The sequence below is a fragment of the Cardiocondyla obscurior genome, linkage group LG01, assembly GCF_019399895.1.
Source record: "Cardiocondyla obscurior isolate alpha-2009 linkage group LG01, Cobs3.1, whole genome shotgun sequence".
NCBI classification, from domain to species: domain Eukaryota; kingdom Metazoa; phylum Arthropoda; class Insecta; order Hymenoptera; family Formicidae; genus Cardiocondyla; species Cardiocondyla obscurior.
The window spans coordinates 10912953-10938753 of record NC_091864.1 but is presented as its reverse complement, the minus strand read 5'-3'; the positions used below and the strand labels follow the sequence as shown (position 1 = coordinate 10938753).

At 41.2% G+C, this 25801-nt stretch overlaps 2 protein-coding genes across 5 annotated transcripts; one reads left to right on the top strand and one right to left on the bottom strand.

Moving 5' to 3' along the window:
* Positions 1 to 83: 83 nt before the first annotated feature.
* Positions 84 to 25801, bottom strand: LOC139104179 (unconventional myosin-Ie). 4 transcript variants are annotated; one of them, XM_070659493.1, is made up of 22 exons: positions 25468 to 25801; positions 24502 to 25344; positions 19643 to 19768; positions 19457 to 19546; positions 19278 to 19372; positions 18936 to 19113; positions 18646 to 18808; positions 18451 to 18558; positions 18162 to 18290; positions 17701 to 17897; positions 17334 to 17501; positions 3934 to 4104; positions 3694 to 3860; positions 3083 to 3293; positions 2586 to 2816; positions 2210 to 2494; positions 1864 to 2019; positions 1649 to 1788; positions 1412 to 1563; positions 942 to 1277; positions 454 to 801; positions 84 to 278 (listed from the first exon to the last, which is right to left on the bottom strand). In XM_070659493.1, exons 2-22 carry the CDS (start codon positions 24502 to 24504, stop codon positions 202 to 204), a joined length of 3531 nt encoding a protein of 1176 aa, XP_070515594.1. In that variant the 5' UTR covers positions 24505 to 25344; positions 25468 to 25801; the 3' UTR covers positions 84 to 201. The 4 variants fall into 4 exon arrangements, with proteins under 4 accessions (XP_070515594.1, XP_070515574.1, XP_070515603.1 ...); XM_070659473.1 differs by having other exon boundaries at positions 25014 to 25344; XM_070659502.1 differs by having other exon boundaries at positions 25100 to 25344.
* Positions 8238 to 17340, top strand: LOC139104366 (uncharacterized). Its single transcript, XM_070659799.1, has 3 exons — positions 8238 to 8631; positions 14467 to 14676; positions 15737 to 17340. The coding sequence occupies exons 2-3, from the start codon at positions 14468 to 14470 to the stop codon at positions 16440 to 16442; spliced, it is 915 nt and encodes a 304-aa protein (XP_070515900.1). The 5' UTR covers positions 8238 to 8631; position 14467; the 3' UTR covers positions 16443 to 17340.

The window sequence follows — 25801 nt, the reverse complement described above, 5'->3', positions numbered from 1 at the left end:
TTCTTGGACGAAATATCATAAGTCAGTATATTTCGATTTTTAAATTATTGTTTCTTTAAATGATAAATTCTTTGATTTTTTTACTTTGGCATTGATAAACTTTTTATTAATATTTAATGAAGCACAAAGATAACAACAGGTACAATGTCTTTGTTAAAGTTACATTTTCGGTTTCGTATAATCAATAGAATTTTTTACAGTTTATATTTTTTCTACATAGTTGGAAGGAAAAAGACCAGTCTTTCCTTTCAGTCTTCCGTGCCACCAGCCACCTTCGTCTGAAAAATATTATTAATTCATTATAACAGGAATTAATGCCAGAAATATATTTTCTTTTTTTATGAAGATATCAAATTCACAATTCTCATTTTGTATCACTGATAAAAATCTAATAAGAAATTATGAACAATATTTTTACAACATTATGTACATTATTATATTTTAACAACTTACGTTCTTTGAGTACTTCTACAATGTCGCCTTCTTTTAACCCTAATTCGTCCAGATCTTGCGGCTCGTAATCGTACAAAGCTTTAACTTTTGGTAATTTTGGTGGTGCTGGTTTTTGAGGAGGCACCTTTTTGTTGGTTACCGTATACGCATCATTATTTTCCTGCCTTCTTCCACAATCTACCACATTATTCATTTGCCTTGTGCTCCATGCCTGGGATGTTTGCATTCCTTTATTAAGGTGATCGGAAACTTTACCATTATATTCGCCGTTAACGGATGGCAACCTGAATCCCGCAGGTTCGTGTGCTGGTGGTGGTTCAGTGGGTGGTGGCGGAAATTTAAGCAAACCTTCCAAACATTTAAATAAGATACATTTACTTGAGCAAACTTAATTTGGTAATTATTAAGGTCAAGATGATTGGAGTTGCTTTTTTTAAAGTAAATAATAACCCATAGTTTAAAAAAAAATAAAACTTGTTAACAATTACCACGTGGTCCAGCATTAGAATTGATAAGCATGCCCATTACAGTGTTCTGCTTGTCGCGCAGCTTGCTTGTATTGTTCGTTCCATTTTTCATGTCCTTTTGATACTGCATCGGTTGCACATTCGGACGGTTCGGTGGAATATTTGGTCTACTGTTCGAAGTTGTTCGTGAAAGGGTCACTGATCTTGTGGCTGCTACTGGATGAAGAGGAGGTCGTCCGGTAACCGTTTGATTATTCAGAGTCATGAGGGTTGGAGTTACATTGCGTAACTGCGGACGAATCGGTTGCGAGACATTGTGCAGCTGAACAGATGACATCGGTCGATCCAAATTAGGCTCTAATGTAGAAAAATGCATATTTATTTTTTTTTCTTTTTTTTATAGTTATTTTACTACTGTACAATTAATATCGCAAAATATAAATGGAAAATAAAGAATAATCATGTATTGAAAATTATGGCCTGAAACTTACTCGAAGTATTCAGTAAACCTGGACCGATGCTAACGCTGAGCATCTTTCCAGACATTTTTAAAATTTCTTTATCACCGTAAACTGTTTGTATAAATTTCACATGCCTTGTTCCACCACCGCCCCAACCTTCCTTTTTTACTTTAAAATCCAAACTGAAAGCAAATATATTCACATTTTTTAATTTATAGTATGCTCGGTGTTAATAGCGCATCCAAGATATTTAAGAAATAGACGTACTCGTTGTTAAATCTAACATTTAAAGGATGACCAATATCTTCCAAATACTTTTTGCTGAGAAGAGACAGGAATTCTGTTTTAAATACTGATTCTAGCAAGCTAGCGTAGTCTTCTTTTACGTGAATTATTATGAAATTGTCCTGGAACAAAAAATACTGTCAAAATGTGTTCGGCTAGAGTATTGCCAAAGTATAGAATCATAAAATAATAATTACTTGTAGCGTGCTCAGTGATACGTAGCTGATTTGATTAAATGAAAGTTTCCTTTTAACAACTTCAATGGACGTGCCCTTTTCGGGACCTTTTTTTATCTGCTCTCGACCAATTAAATAAACGTATTTCCCGGTGAGGATGAGATCTCTCCTGCACATCTATTGCAAAAAAGACTTATTGTTTACAAGCATTTAAAATTCAAGTTTAGAAAGTTAGGAAGAAAAAATGAAAAAAATCTGATGTAATAAAATACTATAACATATTTTTCTTTTAAACTATGATGGAACGATTTTCTCCCAGAGCGTAAATCAAAGGATGCTTAAATTTTTAACAAATTAATATTTTTACCTTGAACCTTCTATCGTATTTTTTTACGACTTCGGCAAAGAATACTTTTTCTCGTCTTCCAATTAAACTCATTGTTTGTGGCTTGCCTTCAAGGCCTATATAATCGCCTACAAAATTTCTATTCAAACTCGCCCGTCTTCGCTCTTTGTGGCCAAAAAGAAGATCAGCGGCTTCCTGTTTCTGCTGCGCTTGTCTTTTCAGGGCAAAGTACTTCTTGAAGGCTTTCTGAATCACTCGCGCATACATGTTGAATTTCCGATCACGAGCTTCTTCCAGCATGAAGAGCTAAGTCACATATCGTCTAATTAATATGCTGGTGAAATGCCATTAATTATTGCTAACCTGTCAAAATGTGCCAGCCAGGAAGGAAACTCACAGTTTCAGGTGCCTTGATAAAGAGTTTTGATTTGCCGAGCTGATATTGCGAACGATCGATATGAATGCTTCCTAATATCCACTCGATTCCTTGTTTCTCATCGCCGGGCCAACGAGGCCACGTTTCTTTCGTGAGAATTGCATATCTATGTAGAAACTTGGCGAATGGTCTTCTGTAGGCGAACCCAGCTCTGCGTACTCTGATATTTTCCTTGAGGCCTAGATATTCCACCTAGAACATTTTATTATTTTATTAATTTTATTAAAAAATTACGCAGTTATTTCAAAATCGTGAACATATTTAAATCCAAAATATTCGTTTTTTTTTAAATATTACAGCAGCCACAGCGCTAGCTGTGGGAACAATCGACTTTATCAAGCGTAACAAGTTTAAAGATATTATATACGCTGATTTCGATAGAGGCGTACAATTAACACTTAAGGTTTCTTAATTTCATCGGTAAGTCAATGTAGATCTTGCCAGGAGAATTACAATACCTGGTGCTTAACTCGTAGATGATCCCAGTCGCGCGGCTTCTTCGTTTCGTTTGGTTTAATGCATCGAATGTAATGTGGTGTGCATTTCATCAACTGACTGACTAAACGGCTAGCTTGATTTCTGATTTTACTACCCGCGGTGGTTGGCCTGGATTTAAGCGTTTTCGTTTTACCGGCATTTTCTTGTGGATAAAGCTCACGCACCAGGGAACTGCAAAATAATCCCTCTTTGTTAATCTTGTCAAGTATAATCATTATTTTAACAATTACGTTGAAAAATCATGTATACTTATACATATTATATTTATACATATTATAATTATGTATAAGTATACATAATTTTTCAAAATATAATTAAATGTATATTATATACATAAAAATACAAGCAACGTTTGTAGATTAAAAAAATTAAGCTTATTATGCCATTATTTCAAATTAAATTCTTAAGAATTTGTAATTTCTATGCATCGTTTTCGCGCACAACTCTCGCAAAATGTTTCATACACAGTTTTATTTTTAATCTCCGTTAATCGACTGACTTGTGCAAGCTTGCTTTCAGGAAAATTTGTCACGAAACAATCGCCGGCTGTTACACGACGGCCTTCGCTTACTTTGTGCTGGTTTGCATCAGCTCGACCATGTCTAAGAAGAGGACGTCCCGGTTCTTATCGCAGAACCCATCGACCGAGTAGGACACCACGCCGGCATAGTGGCGGATCGCGAAACCGTCGCTGGTGTCTTGGAAATGGGCATGCTGCTTAGCCGATCCTGCCAGCTTCTATAAATAAAAAACGACCGGTTTATCGCTCATTCTGCACCGTATAATACTTGAAAATCTATAGAATAGGAACCTTCTTCAAGTCGACGTCCGCACCCGTGCTTCCGCCGTGCAGCGTCGCACAGACGTCGTCGAGGACCAAGAACAGACCGGGTGGTCTCTTGCCTTCGAGAAGCTCCACCACAACAGCATTATTGAAGTAGTCTATCGGCGTCCACCTGATATTCTCCGAAACGTATTCTTCCTGAAACGAAGCAGACCTCGAATAAGTAACGCGTCGTACGAAGTAACAAAAAAATCTAAATCTAAATGATCTGTCGGAGCAAATTACTCTCAGCTTGCAAAATAGCATATTTATTTGCCGCTACCAATCGATTGTGTGTGCGTGCGCGGGTGCGCGTGTGTATGTACACTAAAAAGCAGATACGGCGTTTACTGCTACTAACGTACATACACTGAAAAACAGATATAACGTTTGCTTCGGCGACGGTGGCTAGCGTAGTACGTGACCACTCGATGGTTTTCTTTTCGGCTGTACTCAGCTGTTCTCGGCGGCCGGCGCTTCGCGGTACACGTACTTCGCACTTCGTGTGAGACTCGACGCACACCACGCTAAGGTTACGTACGCTAGCCGCCGTCGCCGAAAAAAACGTTATATCTGCTTTCCAGTGTACGCTGGAAGGCAGATACGGCGACGGCAGCTAGCGAACGTGACTTTAGCGTCGTGTGCGTCAAGTTTCACATATACCACATGTATTTACCGCACCGGTCGGATTGCCGATGACTGATTTCTTCTCGTTCTCTCATCCCCTGCCTCTGCCTCCTAGAATTACGTACGTACGCTAATCGCTGTCGTCGCAGAAAACGCCATATCTGCTTCGGTGTACATATACATATATAATATATTAATATTGTATTATACATACATATGTATAATGAGCCAATCGATAGCGTTATAAAACACTGCGAATAATTTAAATCGTTGATCTAACTTTCATGAAAGATATGAGCACAGGTTGTAAAAGGCCTGCTCGGCAGTTACATTGAAAATACGAACTTAATTACGCGCTGCTGGCACCGCCGGGTATATCGTGCGCATACATGCGATTTATATCTCGCTCACCCGAGGCGATGGAAGGGAAAGGCGATAGTAATAACGCGATTGCTTGGCGGTTTTAAAATCGCTTTCCATTTCACAGCTCGCGTTCAGCCCGTAGGTGCACCTAACTTTGCTTCACCGCCGGCACGAAAACCGGTCGCTAATCCGGCCCTTTTTTTTAATCCCGGTTTTCGAAGCAGCGCATTTCGTGCGTTTCCCTAACGCGCGGACAATTATCGCGAAGCGTTCTACAGGACCGTGATCTTTCAGTCGTCAATGATTCGTATTCGCAAATATGACAGCGCGTTCGTCGGTATAAGATAAAAGAGGCGCAATTGTTCCACTCCGAAAGCCAGAGCGGACGATGCATTCTTAAGTAAACAATTTTGAAGCTCGTCTTTGTGCTCACGAAGGTTTTTTTATCCGGTCTAGTTGCGGTCCGCGTCGCGCGACACGCTGCCGAAGAAGTGGCACGGATTTTTTCGTCGTGGCCTTTACTCGAGTTAACGACTCTTTTTCATGAAGCTTGGCCTCTTTACGACGGTCTCGGTTCGGGCTTTGTTTCCGCCGGCAGTTTCCGCATAATAGCCCGATCTTCCGTGATCCGGCGAGCCTCGTGCCCTCGAGAGAGATCAACTAATTTTTCGCGCGCGGAATATCAGCTTCGGCGACATTTAGAATGATTCGCAAATGAACGGTTCGCGTGATGGATAATTGATGCGTGCCAAATTCGGCACGTACACGAGGAACAGGTACTTTCACTTTGCGCGACTCGATCGCGTTATTGTTCCTGCCTAAAGTGGTCGCTCTCGTTAATTGTAGCGGATCAAGTCGAGGCGATTTTGCAAATATAAACCACAATTTAAATTTTTATAGTTACACGCCGGAGCAATACATATAGCGATTACTGTATCGTATGTAAATAATATATGCGATGCAAATATAATAAGTATCAAAAGAAAAAAGGAATATACTTTTTCAACTTAGACTCGGCAACTCTCGAGAAGATGATTCTTCTCAAGTGATAGAAGAGACGTGTTTAATTGGTCGCTTTCTCAGCCGCGTTACGACAATTGCGATAAGCAAATTAGCAAGCGAACGAGCAATTACTTTGTCGGCTGCTTGAGCTAATCGTGAAACGCACGCGGTAAAAGTAATTTCGATGATAGTTACCATCGCGCCCAAGTGCCCATTACGCGCTCGCGCCGAGAACCGTAATAATCTGTTATTTCGCGCATCTCTCGTGTCGATTCGCATAACGTAATATACGTCCGCGGACATGTCGTTCGCGGCGAGATTTTCTTGCCCCACTGTGAGACCGCCGGACATCTCATTCGCCGGTGACGACCGTGACGAACAGAAGAAAACGCGGAAACCTGCGTCGAGTCGAAGGGAAAAAGTCACGAGAAGGAAGGAACAAAGGAGAGCGGAGAGCGGTCCGCCGCGCCAAGCCAACAATAATCGTCCGCACGGTCGCCTTTCATCGCGCAATTTCCTACACCGACGTTTCACCTTCAACCCTTCGTCTTACGACTTACGTGCGCTACCGTATGCACCGGCGCGGCGGTCCAACGGATTTGCGCTCTGATTTCCGTACGGCCTCGCGGAATGCGTCCACGAATGCATGCACATGCATTGTCGCGTCGATCTCCCGGCCCCAGAGGCATCCACCGAGGGTACGTCGCGAGAACACGACACGGATGCTTTTACCTGCGAGCGCCAACAATTTCCGGCCGTTTTCTCAAAGCGGATTCCGTTAGACGAGACAATAATTAAAATAGCGCCTCGTTTAACGCGTGTACGCGAACAATGCCCGCGCGCGGGGATATGTGTCGACCCACATTCCGCATCTTATTTTCTGTCATTAGATTTGATTTGACTTTTATTTACTTAGCGATGAACGATTCCGTTTGGTCCTGGATTTTGAGGCGCGCAATCGAGATTTCTTACGGGACACCTCGTTAAGTGACCTGATAAGTGATTGTTTTGTTACGATCTTGTACAGACGTTAAAAAAATGAGTTGCAAATTTAATTAATATTGGCGCCGATTTTAGGAGGTTTTTTTTTTTAAACTTAAATCGCGATCTCTTCGTTTATTTTTACACATTCGGATTTTTACGTTTACGGGAACAAAAACTAATACCCACGCCACGCCACGCCACGCACGCACTTGTTCCGAATTAACATTAATGACCTGAAAGAAAGGTTGTGACGAGAAAACTAATTAGATTGGGAATCGCAGATGCCTCTCATGGGAAACTTGGCTTTATTGTTGCCGGAATTGCTGGGTTTAGCGAGAGAAGAGAGGCGCACGCAAAAACGTAAATAATAGAGAAGATGGATGTGTGTATTCTAGGTTAACGGCGGTGAAAATGAAGAAAGAAAGAAAAAAAGAAGAAAAAAAAAAGTTTTATCGCGATTTGGCGAGAAATTGCTGTGCGACAGTTAGATACCAGATGTCAAATACCCGCATCGTTCAAGCTACTTTGTTCCTGAACAGAACTCCGCATTAAAAATAAAAGGGCGTTAGAATTTGTTGTTGCAATCTATTTAAATAATTAATGACTTTAATCTTTCGTATAAATAAATTTTCCACAGCGATAATATGTACGATAAAAAATTTGAACTAGAGTTTTGACGAAGAACGACTTAAGTATTTTAAATGTTGACAAAAAGTTATTGATTTTGTACATATTAAAATATGTATTTTAAATCTAATTATTTCTATTTTTATTTTAAGGAAAGAAACTCGACGGTAAAATAAAAACTGTCAAGCAAGTCAAGAATATCGAAGCATTGGAGTATCATGATTCTCACTTTAATTTTATAATCGTATACAGTTAACTTTATATGTATTCTGCTAAGAGATAATATTATACATACATACATACATACATATAAGTTAACTGTATATTCTTATCGCGACACGCATCGGCAACGTAAAAGATGTCATCTTGATGTATTCTCGAGAAATTCAATGGTCACCGTTGTTGCGACAATGTTGAAAATGACTTTATTACGAGGTATACGGCTATTATCCTAATCGCGGATAGATGAAGCCGATCTCTAGCGCACTCGCAGCGACAACATCCAGGCAAAACAATTCAATTTGCAAGTACAACTCTTGCAACGCATCTATACATACGTGTATGTAAGTATATGTGTCTCAATATTTGACGAAAAAATTGACGCTCTCGCTAAAATATAAAATTAATTTCTTAGCGAGATAGAAAAAGATTCCATTTATTGTTAAAAGTAACTTCGCCGCGGGTACGTTTGACAGAAGCGCTTCCGCCGAGCCACGTGCGCCGCGAAAAGGATTTAAAAGCCGCTGAACGAGGGAACGCGACCAATCGAGGATCCCGAAGTGCAAAAGGAGTGGTGGAAGCCGCACGTGGGAAGAACGCGGGAGAAAGAGAGACACTTAGCTATTTCATTACCTTCACCCGATCCTTGGCTGCAGTGCACACGGAGCCGCGATCACGTTTTCTTCCTCGCGTCGCGAATGGTACTTGATCGGCGCGATCCTCGCGCGCCCGCGAACGAATGGATCTGCGCGTTACGTAACAAAAAGGCCGAGTGATCTATTTTTGTCGCAAAAAAGGATTTGCCGCGTGGAGAAAAACCAGGCAATAGTGGAGATTACACGCTCGTTGCTTCGCAAACCTCAGGTACGTTTCAAAAGCGTTTTGTTTGATAACGTAGCATCTATGGCACGATTCACTAATGGTCAAGTACCATTGATCGTTGGCACTTTAATCTTAAGGCAAATCTTTAAGGATTTCGAAATGAAACGAGTTGCGTCTGTCTTGCAAACTTTGCGTCGACAACGTCACTAGCGATCAACTTAAATAGCGTGACGGAAATGAGGCGAGGAAGATTCGTCGTGTACAACCGCGTTCGTTTATGACATTTAGATTTTATCGTCCTCGCTTATTACGAGACGAAACCTCGCTCGTAAAGGTAGAACGGACGTAAATCTCGCTTCGCATGTTGCGTGACAGGTGATCCGCAAGAGCGCAGTTTCGAACTGTTTAAGACGAGAAGATGAAAATTACCATCATATTTGAAGCAATCATTTTGTGTCAAGCATTTAGTAAAAAAAAAAAAGAAAATTTTGAAAACGAGTCCGCGTTTATGCGAATTGCGCTGTGATATCGAGTATCACGCAAATCGATATTCATTTATAGTTACTTTGCAACTTTGCTCGCGCTAGATTAAACTGCTGGCTATCCGCCAATATTCTTTAACGAGACTTAATTGCTCGGCGTTGTGAAATAGCAACGTCGCGGATAGCAGCTCGAACAAAGACCGCGTCGTAATCAAACGAGTCTCATAACGTTCTTCAAATGCGCTTTAATGCTCTCAATCACTTTCGGCAAATATAATTAGCGTTAGAAAAATTCAATCGGTTAGTCTGAAAATTTCCCTTCGGAAAAGTCCCTTCGTCTTTCCTGTATATGGATATGTAAAAAAAAAAAAAAAAAAAAAAAAAAAAAAGTATACAAGATGACACGCGGGCGAGCAAAAAAGCAAGCGTGGTTACGTAAAGACCCAATTAAGTCTTGTGTGCCGCTCATGTCCGCTACGGGATCGATCTATCCAAAGCGATACCCGCCGATGATTCCGCGGGTTTTTCAACGAGAAATCATTTCCTGCGTGGCGTGGCGAACGGAAGACGAGAAGGTGCGGCGCTCTAGTTACGAGCGTTTTCGTTTTTACTTCCATGGCACACGGCGAGTGGCATGTAACACTTTTATTTTAACGGACCGCGGCGACGTTTGTAGACGGGCGCCACGCCGAATAATGGTCGTCAATTATCGCCTTCCGCGTCGCACAGCCGCGCATTCTATTTCTGCTCGTCATTGTGCAATTCTTCCGCCGCGCCACGCCGTCGGGATTTCGTAATGCGCGCACAAGGGCCGAAGAAAGAAACGGACGATGACGTCGCCGGTTTCAAAGAGGGTTGGAACGGCGCAATTAGATTTACGTGTTCGTCTCGAAATAATTTAACGCGCTTCGACGATGTTCCGGGAGGGCCTTGACCACGCTCTCACTTTCATTCTGGGGTGAACTTAATTGCACCTCCGCCACCCAGGCCAATCGACGATCGGCCAACGATAACGCGGTTCGCGAATACATTTACGTAAGAGCACGGCAAGTGCCTGTAAGTGTGGCGTGGGAGTCGACCAGTTCGCATGCAACGTTTCCTCGACTTTCTAAGTTCCGATAGCGCGACTGCCTCGATTGACCATCGCCGTTGTCCGTTGTGCGTGGTTTAGCACAGGCGATATGATCGTGGATCGCACGATAATCTGTCTCGTCGAATCGATCACTCTCGGCCGCGAAAAGTTGCCCGCTTATCCATGCGGAAAGGTGGACACCGACGTCGCGAAAGGAAGAAGAAAACTTTCGTTCGTACGTCGATCCCGCGGCCGCGCCACGCCGTCTGCGCACGATTGCGAATACTAATTAATAGTGAAATCGCCCGGCGCCCGTCCACTTACAACTCAATTCCTTTATTTACGAGCGGACTCCTTTGTTTTATCGCAGACGTAATATATCGCGATATTGCGGCGCCATAAATTTTTCATGAGCGGAACAACGTAAAGGTTAATTAAAAACTTGCCGGCGCGGTATCCGATACGCGGGTTACTAGTTCCCAATGAGAAATCTAGCGAATAATTACTTTCATAAATCACCTGTAATGGGATACAACGTTACGCATGCAATTCTAACGATCATAATGGAAAAAAAAAAGTCGCTTTATTTTGTTCCAGGCGCGCAAAGATTCCTTCTTGGGTATTTCTATTTGAGCTTCTCTACGGACCGTCCTTAATAAATGCGCTTTCCTAGATCCTTCTCGCGCGGACGTAACTGTATCGGCGACTATTTATGAATCCCCAGTTTGCATTAGAATTATTCGTTCCAGTCTCGTATGCGTGGAGGCTGCGACAATAAATTCTCTTTGTCCTACTTCGCCACCGTTTTGTCTTAACTCACTCGCGAGATCTACATAGAACAACGGACGCGACGCGATCGCGAGCTATCAAGCTTTTTTTTATTTATTTAATTTAAATTGTTAAATTCCGTACGGCTTATTTTCGTACGTTAAAAAGCACGGACGCGATCGATAAACGGGGTTTCAGCCGGACGTTTATTAATTAACTGGAAACGCCACAATGGCTTATATGAATAACAAATCTATCTTGTTCCGTGTCAACGGATTTTGCTGCAATTTTGCAACAGAGTGGCACGTAGATCCATCAATTTATCAGCGCGAGACTTTATCGATCGACCGAAAACTTGTCAATTCAAATCAGCGGAGTTTCAACGCATAGATAAATTTTTTCCCGCTGAAGCACGAAACCGACAGCGATGTTATTTTCATGCCTTTAGAAACTTTACAGCGATTATTATTAACGGTAAAAAAGAAAAAAAAAATATTATTAGACTCCGTTTTCCTATTCTTTTAAACTTCCTAGCGGAAATTCCGAAGACGTTCTTCGGCGATTACGATTAAAGGGAAACCGCGCGATTTCGATTATTCCGCGACCGCAATGAAAAACGCGGACGATTAACAATAAATAACTTTCTCGAAAATTAAGCATCTTTACTTTCAGCAGCTCCGCGAGATGCGGGAAGCGAATGATGAATGTTTACACGGGACGTAATTACGCGAGCAAAATGCCTTGTAAAAAATTTATGAATGTAAAAATTAATTGAAAAATGTGTAGAGTACGTTTCGTGCCGCTCAAAAAGTTTCAACTAGCTAGCCAGTCGGATTAGGCGAGTACTCGAGTCACGACGCGCGTCATGATAAGAGGAGCACGAGGAAGGAAAAAAAAAGTCGCACGCGTATAATACGAAATGTCAGGGTGCGATTCGGTGAGAAGCACTGCTGTTTGACAGCTCGGTTTGCCCCACGTGGTCCGTATGTGTCCGTATGTACATACGTTGCATACACCCGCTCCGCTTCATCGAGCGTCGTGCGTTCACCAGGGCAACGATTGCACTTGCACTTTTTAAGAGAACCTGTTTGCCATGCCGCAGCCACACCCGCTGTCGGTCGGTGCGATGTAAATCGGTGGCGATCTCTTCGAACGCGGGAGAGAAGGGTCTCGCCCGTTATGCCGCGTTATATTATAATGTACCTATGCCAGACGAACGGTAACGCCGGACCCCGCGGTACACATTTGTAAATATGTCTATCGCGCGAACGCATCTCTTTTCGCGAAAACCGGTTTAATAACGTCCCGCGGTCTACGCTTTATTCGCGAGCCCTACGTATTCTGGGACGTGGCTTTCTCGACGCCGCGCCGACCGCTATCGCGATCCAATTACTCAACGTTATTGTAGTAGACTGCAGATCGTTGCTTCTTGAATTTATATCGAAAATTTGTCTTACTTCTCGAGATATTGTTTCCACGTTTGAAGCCTTTCACTGATTGTAAAGCGTGATCTAGGAAGTATTTGGTTTCAGAAATCCTTGCAAGTTTTCTAACTGCGGAGAAACGGCCGTGGCTCGTGGCTCTTGACTCGGCACGATTAGCACCTTCAGCTCAATCGCTTTTATAATGCGCTGCATGTAATCTCGCGTACTGTAACTTTTCTTAATCGATTCACCGTCACTGTCGTTCGATCGCTCGATAATTATCCGGTTTGATTTCCGATTAAAAGCAATATGTGTTTCTTAATAAACTTCTAACGAGAGCTAGGCGACATTAAAAAAAACGTGAAAGAATAGTGGAGAAAGTAGACAACGCGAACAAGACAAGACAAAAAAATTTTCAACGATTTGCTGTGGAGTAAAAAAAAAAAAAAGTTGTAATTATTCGGTTGGCACGGATACTTTCACGGTCGAAAGAGAGAAAAAAAAGCAACACCTTTATTTGTTCTTTAGAAACGCCGGTTTTATTACGATACGCGAATTATCGAGCATTGAAATTGGCTATTGACGATTACATTCGAATTGAACTCATTTTTAAAGAAAAAAAAAAAAAAAAAAAAAAAATTTAATCCGTTTAATTCCTGCAAGCAATTCTTAGTATAGAAATCATTATCCATATTCGGTGTCTGTAACACAGATTGGCGAAATTATATCGGTACTAATCCTTGAGATAAAATGGTGACGCATGTGAGAACAATGGGCTCGTAGCTCAGCTCGATGCTCACCTAACAAAGCGTGAAAGCTTTACGAAAGCGGCCTTCCGAAAGCGAGAGAAATATTTCCTCGAGTAAAACTCGCTGCGAACCGAGTGCGAACTGACCGGGAAACGTCAGGGAATTAATAATTAATTAAGTCACGCGCAGAAAGGAGAAGGATACGTTGCGCAATCATTGTGAAATGAGCTCTTTGCCGCGCCATTCAACCTTGCATCGCATTTCGATTGTGTGCAGGGCGAGCGTGTTATCCGAGGAAATAATTCTCTCGATCCCGTTCAATTATTGCAGCACCGCTCCGGGAGAGGAGAGCTGGATGCTTATTGGAACGTATCGTCGTGCCCGGCGGGCGATTATCATTCCGCGGCTAAACTAGCGTAAAATTTATATTATATGTATATATTATAGAAACGGCGATGATTTCGTACAACGTGAAAAGTCGTTCACCGCGATGTTGCGCCAAGAGTTCTCGAAACGATGCGAATTGCCGCACGCCGATATCAATCCTTTCCGAACGAAGCGCGTTGTCTATGCCTATTACATGCGCAAAAGTCGGGGAGATCGGAAAACTATCGGGAACGCGGCAACTATCGAGCGGCAAAAGTGTAACAAGTCGCTATTCGGCTTGATTTGCCACTTCTCTCTTCGCGCTCTCTTCTAAGGAATTTATGCCTCGCAGCCGTTCCGAGGAAATTGCGCCCGTCGATTCCGAAGCAATTGTCTTTGAACGCATTCTTGAATATACGCGCCGTATTACCTTACGTAAGGAAAACAAGAGAAATTGTATCACTTTGTTCGCCGGGTCCGCTCGCGCGAGTAAAACTTTCACCACGTTTATTGCTAACGTGCTCGTTACACGGCGTGGTCGGGCACGTCGGCACCGTCCCGTTACTTCGTCGTGCTTCCTGCCACGGTTTTTCGGCGACGAGAAAACGCTCGGCAAAATCGCTCGCTTGAGCCGAGCATCTCGGCCATCGGAAAAAAAAAAAGAGAAAAAAATATTACACGAGCTGCCGCGAATAATCTGTCGCGTTTTGCGCGTAACGACTAATCACACGTTATTAATTTAAATTGGAGAAACACATGACATGCATTGTGTCTTATGTAAGCTGTTGACCAATCGCGCGAAGCAAGACTTGCTCTGTCTCCTTAGTGCACGCAGTAATTGCAAGATGAAGCAATTAATACCGATGCGAAACAGTAAAAAAATTTTTACAAAAGTTGTGCTAAAAAAAGGGGTGAGAAAGGAGGGAAGAAAAGAAAACTTTTAACAAAATTATCCGGGTAAGGATAAAGCGTAGGAAGCACAATTTTTCTCACGCGAGGAATACGATCTTTTGCAGGATGTCGCGGAGAATTAGCGTTCGCGCCACGGTGCTGCTTGCCCTGCTTGGGTTGACCAGGTCGGCCATGGTCCTGCCGAGGCCACCCTCGTCACCTAATCACATCCACCAGGACCAAGAGCTGTCTGGGCGCAAATCTTTCACGGGCAAATCCCTGCACGGCCTCTCGCGGAACACCAACGTGGAAAGGCCCGACACAGAGGACTACAGGTATCGATTCGCTCGGCACCGGTCTTTTCCACGTTATTTTTCATCGTACAGCACAGCTTCGGTCGAGCGGCAATATCATATTCCACGGCCGTCGCACGCCCCGTAACGCCGACATCATTCACTTTCGTTTCGCGCTTAGAATCGCAAACTCGTTTCAAGTGATCGATCAATTGTTACCGATCTTTAGTCTAGCCTCGGGACAATAAAATTTCGTCGTGGGAACCACCTCGATTGCTAATTGACCGCGGATCTTGTTTCACGCGTCGTGCAAAATTTTATCGTCCTCCTTATTAATGCGCTTCGCTAAATATTAATGGAAAGAAACTAATCCACTTCACTCAGCGACCCCTTCTCGGGAAACTCTGCCAATTGGCTCACGGTGATTACGAAACGATATTTACTTCGACTACCTCGCAATTCTAAATCGCTCGAACAAAAGAGGAAAATCCTACCTGAAACCTCGTTCTTTCCCACCGGTCGGAAAGCGGCCCAATTAGCGCGAATGAAAAGCCGTCTTCGTTGCGGCGCACGAGAAACGTGAGAAACCCGGCCAGGTAATTGCTCCCGTGTAATTTCAACGATGGCAGATTTACGTGACCACAATTCGTATCTTCAGGCACCGATAGACGCCGGGCGCAACCGGCAATTTTGAAAGCAAAATAGTAAGCGCGATTAAAGTTAGCCAAACCGATCGTCTCCTGATTTTCTTCTCCACGATCTCTGCGGTTTAATCATCGCGAATATCCTCGGAATTTGGGCGGAAAGACGTTTCTATACAATGACACCTGTAATCGCGATCGGATTAACCACGTAATGTCGGGGGAAATAAAAAAAAAAAAAAAAGCAATTTCAACGCTCGCTCGATACTTAGCTCTAATATCCGATTAGCTTCGACATTACGCTACTCCCATCTGGCACTCGTACTGTATGTTTACGGTTGATTATCCGACGAGCCAAAGCTCCACTCGATATCAATCTTCGGTGCTCGGATTTGCATCAACGAAAAGCTACAATCTACATGGAATTAAATGAAATTGAATTTCTTTTCTTTTCGTCGCAGGCTCTTCGAGATTGAGCTGCAGAGCGCGGACGGAATAGACGCCGCGAATTTACAGGGCTTGATGCGAACGATGCTAAAAGAGGAACGAGTCTCGGAAGACGGCTATCCGAACCCTGAGGTGATCCCACACTCGATTCTCGGGGTTCGAGACATGGGCTTGACCCCAAATTTTCGTCTGGACACTTTCGACGACGATAAGCGCGCGTCGTTGAATCCACCGAAGCTGCCTAGTCTCGACGAGAAGCTGTACTACCTGAAGAGTGGTCGGCCTAAAGTCTATGTTAACGTACGAGGGCACAGCGGTTCCTTCCGCAAGAATACCATCGACCCACCGTCTACGGCGACCCCGAGCGAGGGAGCGATGGGATACCTCAGGGTCACGCGACCCTTCGAGCGACAGACCGACTGGAAGATGCGCGATAAGAAAGTTCGACCGCCTAAGAAATTTGATCGTCGCGTCGACGGTATTGTTTTGAGAGACGAGGAGCTTGGTAAGATGAGCGAGCAGACGTCTTACGATGGCGTCGACGAACACTCGACCACGGAGAATTCCATGGTCACGTCTAGCGAATTACCTAAACAGATACCCGCGCCACCCAGCAAAGTCCATGGTCGGAGTCTGATGGCACAGACCACGCCTGTACAGAGGTATGCACTTAGGAGGACAGATATTTTGCCGGGATACGGCTTTATAGCTGAAGAATAAAATCGTTATCCTTACGTGTAAAAATTCGAAAGTTAATTTGTCCGATAAGCATAGTTTTAATCACGCAGCGACTTTTATTCGCACGTTTGATCTGGTGAGATAATTCGAAACGAATTATTAACTACGCGATAATTATTAACATTAATAAATGTTTCTTTTGAGACATTATTAACGTTTATACTACTTATCGCAAATATTACATAAATAATATAATTAGCCAAATTTTCTTTTGCGTAATGATATTGTTAACGTTGTAAAACCTCGGACATTTCGTTAAGGAGTTAGCTGTGATTGCATGAAAAGTGTTACTTCATCTTTACGAAAGTGAACATCATGATTTTAGAATTTTCAGAAATTTGATATTTAGTTAACAGAAATCTAGCTCTTCAAAAATATTTTTTACAATTAAATATAAGAGATAAAATTTTAAACATATGCCAAGTATCTTTATCGTTTAAAAATTAGCCCACGTTTTTATTTAAAATTAATATTTAATATGAGAAGAGTCAGAGTTCATATCAAAATTCTGAAAAAAAAGTTATTTTTTTAAAAATAATTATATTATACTTGAAGAAAATGTTGCAACGTTAAATTTTCTCCAAGTATTAACTCTCAAAAGTATTAATCTTAAGCTTAATTTATGCCGCTCGTATAAATATATATACGTTTTTATTTAAACATTTTAATATATGCTTGTAATATATACGTAGTAAACTAATATAAAATTAAAAGAATAGTAATATATTAACTTGATAGTAAATTAGTACAAAGTAATAAAATATTTTTATCAATCACTCTGACGCAGTTAGCCTATTCATCTTGGCTTAAGAAAGTGAATAAAACACTAAAGCTAATGCGATTTAACATAATAATATTTAAAAAAAAGCTTACCTGTTCCGCCTTTAATGTAAGCTCGATGAAAATTTGCTGTAGTTTCTCGTTCACGAAATTTATGCAGAATTGCTCGAAGCCGTTTTTCTCAAAAATTTCGAAACCATATATGTCCAAAATTCCAATCTCGTATCCGTCCGTGTTTGTCTCCATAGCTGAATTCACTTTCTGTAAAATTGCCAATAACTCAATAATGGAAAAATTAAGCATATTGTAATTATATAAAAATATTGTATATTATAATGTTTTTATCTTTGACACAAATGAAATTGTATAACTAACATAAGACACGCAGGCAGTTTTCCTACGTCTACATAATTTTAAACTTTTACTATTATAGGTAATTTATAAAAATATTATATCACACCTTAACCAAGTAATTGAAAAGCCTAGCATAAATGTCCTTTGCCAAAGCATCTCTTGCATAAAGTGCCTGTTCTACATTTAACGTCACGTCCAAGCTTTCAGACTGACTTCCCCATTTCGATTCGAATTCTCGAGAAATCAATTTGTGAGACAGCTGCTCTGCCGAAATTCCAAAAAGATGGGCTGGAAACTTGAGAACTAAAAACATTTAGGTTTAGAAAAAAAAATTTAGGTAAAAAATATAAATGTAAATAATAATACAGACACGAGCAAAAATTATATAAAAATTGTTGTTATTATTAATTAATCAATTAATAGCTTTGTACACGCGATAAGATGTAGATAAATACGTTTTATCCGATTTATAAGTAGGCAAAACTACTTCGATAACAGATAAGTTATATAATTAATCTCTATTATATCGTATCTTTTATATTTTTTAATCCGTATAAAATAACTTACATTGCTTATCGGCTATCTGCGAATAATTTCCATTCTCGGTAAACCGTATATTTCCCACATGAAGAATTCCAGCCACCAGTCTGAATATATCCGTCACTTCTGCGTCTTTTATTCCCATGACACTCAACGCTGTAGACATAAAACAATACATAATTATCAAATTAGCGAGGTATATTAGTAATTAAGAAAAAAAATATAAAAAAAAACACGAGAATGTACTATAATATAACATTATACTATTAATCGTAATTGTGTATGAAAATTAATGCTGCGAGATTCAATTATGTACCTCTAAGAGTTTCCTGAAGATCACGCGCATCATTTGTGCCGTCTACCTTATAATTACCGCCGTAACTCAGGTATTGATAATAATCGAGGTCCGTCAGTCCAAATTCCGCTATAAAATTTAAACTCTTTTATTATAACCTTCTTAAACATTTTTCATTTTTCAACAATACTGTTATCACTTAATCGGTCTACTCACATTTTATTTCTTGATTAGCGCCAGTCACCAGCTGATAAAATATATGGAAGTTTCGCTCCCCAGGATTATGGCAAGTTACTCTTGACTTTTCCAAAAGAAAGTTTGAAATTTTGCCACCGTTTGGCTGACCGCCCAATCCGAATTGCATCTCGACATATTTTCCCTGAAAATGTAAGTAATACTCTTTTTATTTTCCTTTTACATCGTTTTTTTTTTTTTTTTATAATAACTGTAATGCAATTAAATTGATAAAAACTAATCCCTTAATTTGATTATAACTTGAAACGTACGAATCTGCTGCTGTTATTGTTTCTCACGGTCTTTGCGTTGCCGAAAGCTTCTAAAAGCGGATTTGATTCCAATATCACGTCTTTTACTTTTTGTACTTTCTTGCCTCCGCCGCTAACTCTCGCCACATAAGACATAATATATTTCGCGGCAACAGTTTTTCCAGCGCCTGATTCTCCACTGCGAAGCATAAATAACATTTGATATACATATAATATTAAGAACGAAACATGGCATAAGTGCATTAACAATAAATATTTTAAATAAAAGTTTGAAATTTAAAATATAGACATATCATTCTGAAATCGTTTCTCATATAAGATCTTACTACGAGTATCGTTTACCTAATAATGACGCAATGACTTTCGTTATCAATCAGCATGTTTCTATACATTTCGTCCGCTAGTCCGTAGATGTGTGGCGGATTCTCAAACGGTGCCTGAAATAATATTATTTGAAATTTAAAATAATGATTTGTCTTAAATATTTTTTAACAAAAAAAAAAAAGTATTTTTATCCTTACCGCGCCTTGATATATTTCGACTTCTTTCTCTCCAAAGTACGGCATCTGCTTGAAAGGGTTAACCGATACCAATACGGGTCCGATACACGTCTGATGAAATTTTAAGGAATATATTATTTACCGCATTGATTAAACTATCGTGATACTTTCCAAAGCTAGTTTTTCACATTACACAAAAAAGGATACAAATATATAATCGTCCATATATCTCTTTCTGAGGTTTTCGATAATAGCGTCCTCGTTGATCTTCGGCAGCAGGACCATGTCGTCCACTCCGGAAATTTTGACATTTTGACTCTGCCAGTGATACACCTAGGCGTGAAGTTAACTTGATTAGCGAAAATAAATTCGACTTGGAATCGCGGCGGAAAATATGTCGAGGCAACGAGAAATCGGCAGACGTCGCGCATCGCGAATTCAATTACGATTTCTGTGTCGCAGGTATCAGTGGTGCTTATTCGTCCCGACGTTTCACGGATCGCCGGTTTATCGATCGCTTCCGTTCTTCTTTCACCGAACGCTCTTACCGTGCCCTTTTAACGCATCGGCTTATAATAGACGTTATACTTGAGCATTAATGCATTATTTATATATAATGATTTTTTAAACAGACTTGACTCGTCAAAGTACAACTTGGTCTACATTGCAAGGGATGCGTTCTAACATTTTATCCGATAAGTAATCGCTCAGGTGTCGCACATTTGTTTCTTCTATTAGGTTACTATGAAAAATATAAAGCCAATCGAATTACACAAACACTTTTACTTTCTCTCTCTATTCGATAATTTCTCTACATCTTTTTTTTATTTTAATGGATTAATCATTGCTATATTTCTTTGTTCGTTGACGATTCGTATTATAATCTCTCGTTTGTACAATTAAATAATCCGTACGCATAATTGAGAGTCAATGCAAAAGAATGCCAACTAAAAGTGCAAACTAAGCATTCTCGGTTGGCACAACATTGGAAAACGGTGAGAGAAATCGTAGTCGACGCGTATGGATAATTTCGTTGGACGATAAATTCCGAATAATCGGATATCGAGCACAGCAAAGTGTCGCGAGATAAGGCTTCCTTTCCTGAACGTTCGAGGTAGTAGGTTGTTATCGCAATTGCTTTATAAACATTTAACATTATTTACCGTCGAAGCTAATCAACGAACTAATACAAAAGATTTCAAGACCTTATAAATTAGTAATATAATATTTTTCGCATATCAAGATTATTAATTATTACCTATTTCGATTCTTAAAAAAGAAAGTTAATGTTCACTCGCTTTTCTTATAAAACGTATATAATATTGTAACAAATAAAAACTGCTTGTGGAACATTTTTTTTCCCTTCTATTTAGAAGACACGGTACTATCGATCGCGCTATGTGCCGCCGTCGTTAACATCTCGGTCCAATTAGTATTGAGCAACTCGCCCACACGCATGTGGCATGAAAATAGCTTCGCGAACAAACTACAATTGGGAAAGTTGCAAAGAGACGAAGATGAGATTTCGTCAGTTTGTAGAAAGCGAAGCCCGTAGAAGGTAGAAGTGGCGTTCGCGCAGCTGACAATGCCAAGCGCGAGATGAATGGTCACGCTTCAAGATTCCGCTTCTCGTCGCCGCTGCTTTGAACGTCGGACCGGCAGACGGAGGTTTCGCTGAAATGGTGAAATGGGAAACGAGCGGCAGTCCCACCCGTCGTTACTTCGTCTATAGGCTTAGCTAATTATGACTGATGGGGCTACTGACCGCGCGATCGATCGCATAACGTTCCCTCTTGCTGTACCAAGGTTTGAGCGTGCCGGAAACCAGAGCAGTAGAGGCATGATTTCACGACTTCCGCCGTAATGAAACTGTCTGTTCGTTCACCGCAGTTCCGCCGACGCGGTGGCGGCCAGCGAGATATCGCGCTGTCGCGGACACCGATCTTTCTGTTGCATTTCGCTGGAAGCGATTGAAACGAACCTCCCGCGCCGTCTTCATCGCCCGCAGACCAATCTGTCCGGTTTAAAAGAAACGTCGTGTTGAAATTCTGCTTCTGACAGAGCTCAAACGACTCTTTAAAAATTTTTAATAATATTAATCGTAATTACGTACTTTTTTCTTTCTTTTTTTTTTTTTTGTCAACGTATTCTGTATTTTCACAGCGAGTCGCTCGTTTTGTCAGCTAGATGATAACGCAATCTACTGTTATCGATGAGCCAACAATATCGATTCGACGCGACAGTTCGATTAAACCGACTGATTTATATAATATTGCATCGTGATATATATAAATATATATATATTACAATCACAACAACAATACAGAAAGTTACCGTTTGAATCTGTTTCGCAATTAAACTCGCGATTAAAAATTTCAGAAGTAATCTCGTGACTCATAGTAGGAGGGGACGTCCGCTGATAGAGAACGATACTCGAGAATGTTCTTGGAATCATTATCTCACGGTGCTGTAGAAATTCTAAGAGTTCCTAAGGTAGAGACGGTAGAACGGCAGTTCTGAAGCCATCTCATCGCGGTCAGTTTGCGACAAACACGCGCTCCTTGACCTTGTTACCACTTGCAAGCATCTTTTGAAACGATTAACAATGCCGCGATTATAAGCACGCGACGCAAGGACGAGTGCGTGCGTGCCGTTATCATCCCGCTAGACTTATATTTGCAGTCCCCCGATAACGCGTTGTCTAACTGCGTGATAACAATCTATCTCTTTCCTTTCCTCTCTTTGCGACAGTCGTCGGTAAATTCTGAGCGAAATGACCAATTGAATTTGCGTATCATGATGCGAAAAAGAAAATCTATTGTCTTGACGTTTAAAGAATCAATTTTCTGGTTCTTTGAGAAATCGGCACTTCCACCCTTATCGCGCTTCTTTAAATAGATATCGCGAAAGTAACGTAAATTCTACTCTCTATTAGTTTAGTCTCTAGTATACATATATCGGTCGGCGTGCGCAATGTGCACAACCGTAAAATTCCCAGCGTGTAATAACAGTTGTAAAAAACGGAGGTTACCAATACGCGTACTTAATCGGGGAGAGTTTTAAGATGCGTAATTTCACGCATCAGCGACGATTCTTTCCTCTCTCTCCCTCTCTACTTTACACCGGTCGCGATCGCCCTGATTTCCAGAATAGGAGACAGTCCATTAGACAGTTACAATTGGAGAGAACTTTATCTCATAAATGAAGCTGTATTCGAATACTGTTGCAATCGCCATGAAAATTGGAAGGAATTGCAGTTAGCGTTATTACGAGCATATCCGGATTCCTAGCTGCGTCGCGATGTCAAATGTTTCTTTTAATAAATATTGACGCACTTTCCGAAAATATATCCATTTTATTCGTGTTATGAGTTGAAAAATAAAAATGTGTTAAACAATCTTCGTAAAATGACTTTTCTTGAATTTAGCTCTCGGCAATCGCCGATGCAATCGTCGGCGGCATTCAACCGTAAGATGCACTTATATAGTTGACGACGTTTAATAAGCATGGCGATCGTGTAACGACAATTCCTTCCAATCGTTCCTTCAGCCGTACGAGCCAAATAGAGATCGCCTACGGAAACCTCTCGTCGAGACGTCCTTGCTTACGAAAGTGAGGATCGGTGTACGGAAGAAGGGAAAAAGGCACCAACTGGTTCAACGAACCTGTTAAAGTCCAGCAAGGAAAACGTGACTCATCGTACAAGCGCGAGGTAGAATGTCGCATAGTTTTATTTTGTAAATTTATTAGAAACCGATCGTAATGTTGCATTGGGAATTTCGATCGTCGCCAACACTAAGGAAATTTCGCCGTGCATTGACAACGTGCGAAATTTGTATTTCTTTCCCTGCGTATTCTATTTTCCGGCCCAAAATAAAAAAGAAAACAATAGAAAATTAATAGAATTTATTAGTCGCGTAAAATAAAAATTACGAATACGACTGTATTAAGATTATTAAAATGTTCCAGTTTCTGATGATGTACGAGACGCGACTTGATGATTTAGGAAATCCGGAACTCCAATGACTAATGAATTTCCTAGAAAAAATCGCTCACCGATAGGTATACCGAACGCGTCATCAACGTAACGATTTTCTCTCGAGGGCAATTCTCGTGCGTAATGTGGCGTTCAATGTAAAGTGGAATAATTATCGGTTTTCAATTAATTTCCGAGTCTCAAACATCCTTCCCGATTCGCGTGCGACGAAACGCAGAGCCGGCGCCTTATGCGAAGCTCGCGCTTTAATTAAGGAGGACCGCAATCAATCGTCCTTGCACCAAGAAAGTGTTTCCTGCATTCGCGTTCGACGTTGGGGCATTTTAACTCTTGCCTTCGAGCCATGAGAAAATGAATCACTTCCCGTTCACGGATCGCGGGACAAAGAAAGGCGGGACCCGCATTCGTGACGTGAAGATCACGCGAAGATCGTGAATTCTGCGGGCAATTCTACAGCCGAGCTGCTCGTCCCGTTCTTCATTCCTCGCGAGATCGCCCTTGCGAGTCTTATTTTATAATAGAGTATAATCTCCTTTGTCATCGTACGTTCGCTTTATGCAGTCACGCGACTTGAGCGTTAAAAAATTCTTTTGCAAAGATTTTATTGAATAAATATAGTTGCAACGACTCTGATGGGGAAACATTTCTGACGTCACTTAACTACAAGACACTTCATTATTCACGATCCAGGAGTCAAAGCGAGACACGATACAATCTGGGCTGAATTTAAAGTTTACGTCGAGGTCAGATTGAACGCGACAGAAGATATATTTTTACATTCAGGGCCCGAGGGGAATCTCATAAATTTACAGCGCGATATGAGGCATCGCATTCTTTCAACATTCTTCGTCTTAATTGAATTTCATTTTCGCTCCTGCGTTTACACTTATTTGGCATTCTTTCATAAATGACAAACTAACAACCCCGAAAACACCAAGATTACATTTTTCTCAACCGGCAATAATGCAAATTCTCGTTACATATAGATGTCTCAGCAATCCATTTCGGAGACTTCAACGATTAAAAATTCACCACTAGTTTGCTCGTTTAATTAAACATTTTTAATTACCATGTTCTCAAAATTGAAAAGTGTCGTCGCGAGATAAAATTCACTCGAGCGAGCTTTTTAAGAGTTCCGTTTCATGTCGCCGGCAGAAGAGACACTTTGAAAATGAGCACTGATCATTTAGCCAGATTTGAGTGAGACACCGAAACCGAGGAAGAAACACGCGCGATGTTGACGGGTTCGCGGCTCGTCGTGAACTGAGGAGAGTAGAACGGCCTCGGTGAATCACGGGACACCGGTGCCGGGACGCACGCTGCCTTTGTAAAAGGCGCAATGTGATAGACCCCGCACGTTGTCCTCCCGATCGTATAATTTTAGAAGCGCCGAGCTACGAGCGCGTCTCACAGTCTACGACGACCGATCGGCCGCACTTTTAATAAATTACACGCTTAATTATAGCGCGAGAGCACACGGCCACCTGCTGCACCAGGTCATCTCGCGCAACGGATCAACCGCGTGCGTAAAGTAACACGCGCTACGCATGAGATCAAGTGAGAACGAGAGCCGCTACTTACGTTGTCGAGGTCGGTTGATCCTGCCATTTACACGTTAACGCCGCGCGCAAAGATAACAGCGACCGAAAGAGGAAATTGGCACATACCTATAATACACCCCGGCGTGAAAGTTGACTCGGCGCCTTGTTGATATTAAGTTCTAGCAAAACATTGATATGGCAGGTGGTACTCTCCTTTCACGGGCAGGTGCTGCCGAGAGATGTCTGCGCTAATCCAAGGCCGCTATTAATTCACTTTCCACGGATAAACTCGTCCCAGTTTCGAGCGTCTTTGCGAGACGCAGCCTCTTGAGTTCTGCGGCGATTACAGCTCGTCGTTAAGATGTTAAAGTCTGAAAGGATAGCTCGTTAATTATCCTTGCAAAGACCGTCGCGAAAATGAAGCATAGGCGTCTGCGAAACGTGCACGAATCGTAAAATTAATCAGCGGCAGACCGCGATTTTTTTTAAATTACCTCACGGAGAATGAGACGCGTCATACTGTGCGATCCCATTCGTAATTCTATGTTGGAACCAAATGACATCTTCGCTTTCAAACTGCAAGATGTGACTCAGACGTGGTAAAAATTTTTATTTTTTATCCATGCTGATTAGATTATTCCGCTGTCAACGTTCGTATCTCTGTTAATATTATGTTACTCACATTTCTCAATAGGTACCTGTTGGTAAAAAATAAATATATTAGTCTATATGTTTTACGATTGACAATTTGACAGCAAAGTTTATATAATTTATTATAATTGCGAAAACAATTAATATATTTAATCAAACAATTCACACACCTAAAAC

What these genes read in the sequence shown, in the direction of transcription:
- LOC139104366 (XM_070659799.1), top strand. Translation starts at nt 14,468, where the DNA reads ATGTCGCGGAGAATTAGCGTTCGCGCCACGGTGCTGCTTGCCCTGCTT. An exon ending in CCCGACACAGAGGACTACAG is followed by an intron (nt 14,677 to 15,736) that starts GTATCGATTCGC and finishes TTTTCGTCGCAG; the next exon opens with GCTCTTCGAGATTGAGCTGC.
- LOC139104179 (XM_070659483.1), bottom strand. Translation starts at nt 25,040, where the DNA reads ATGGCAGGATCAACCGACCTCGACAAC. An exon ending in TCGAAATATATCAAGGCGCG is followed by an intron (nt 19,373 to 19,456) that starts GTAAGGATAAAA and finishes ATATTATTTCAG; the next exon opens with GCACCGTTTGAGAATCCGCC. An exon ending in AATGTTAGATTTAACAACGA is followed by an intron (nt 1,564 to 1,648) that starts GTACGTCTATTT and finishes ATTTGCTTTCAG; the next exon opens with TTTGGATTTTAAAGTAAAAA.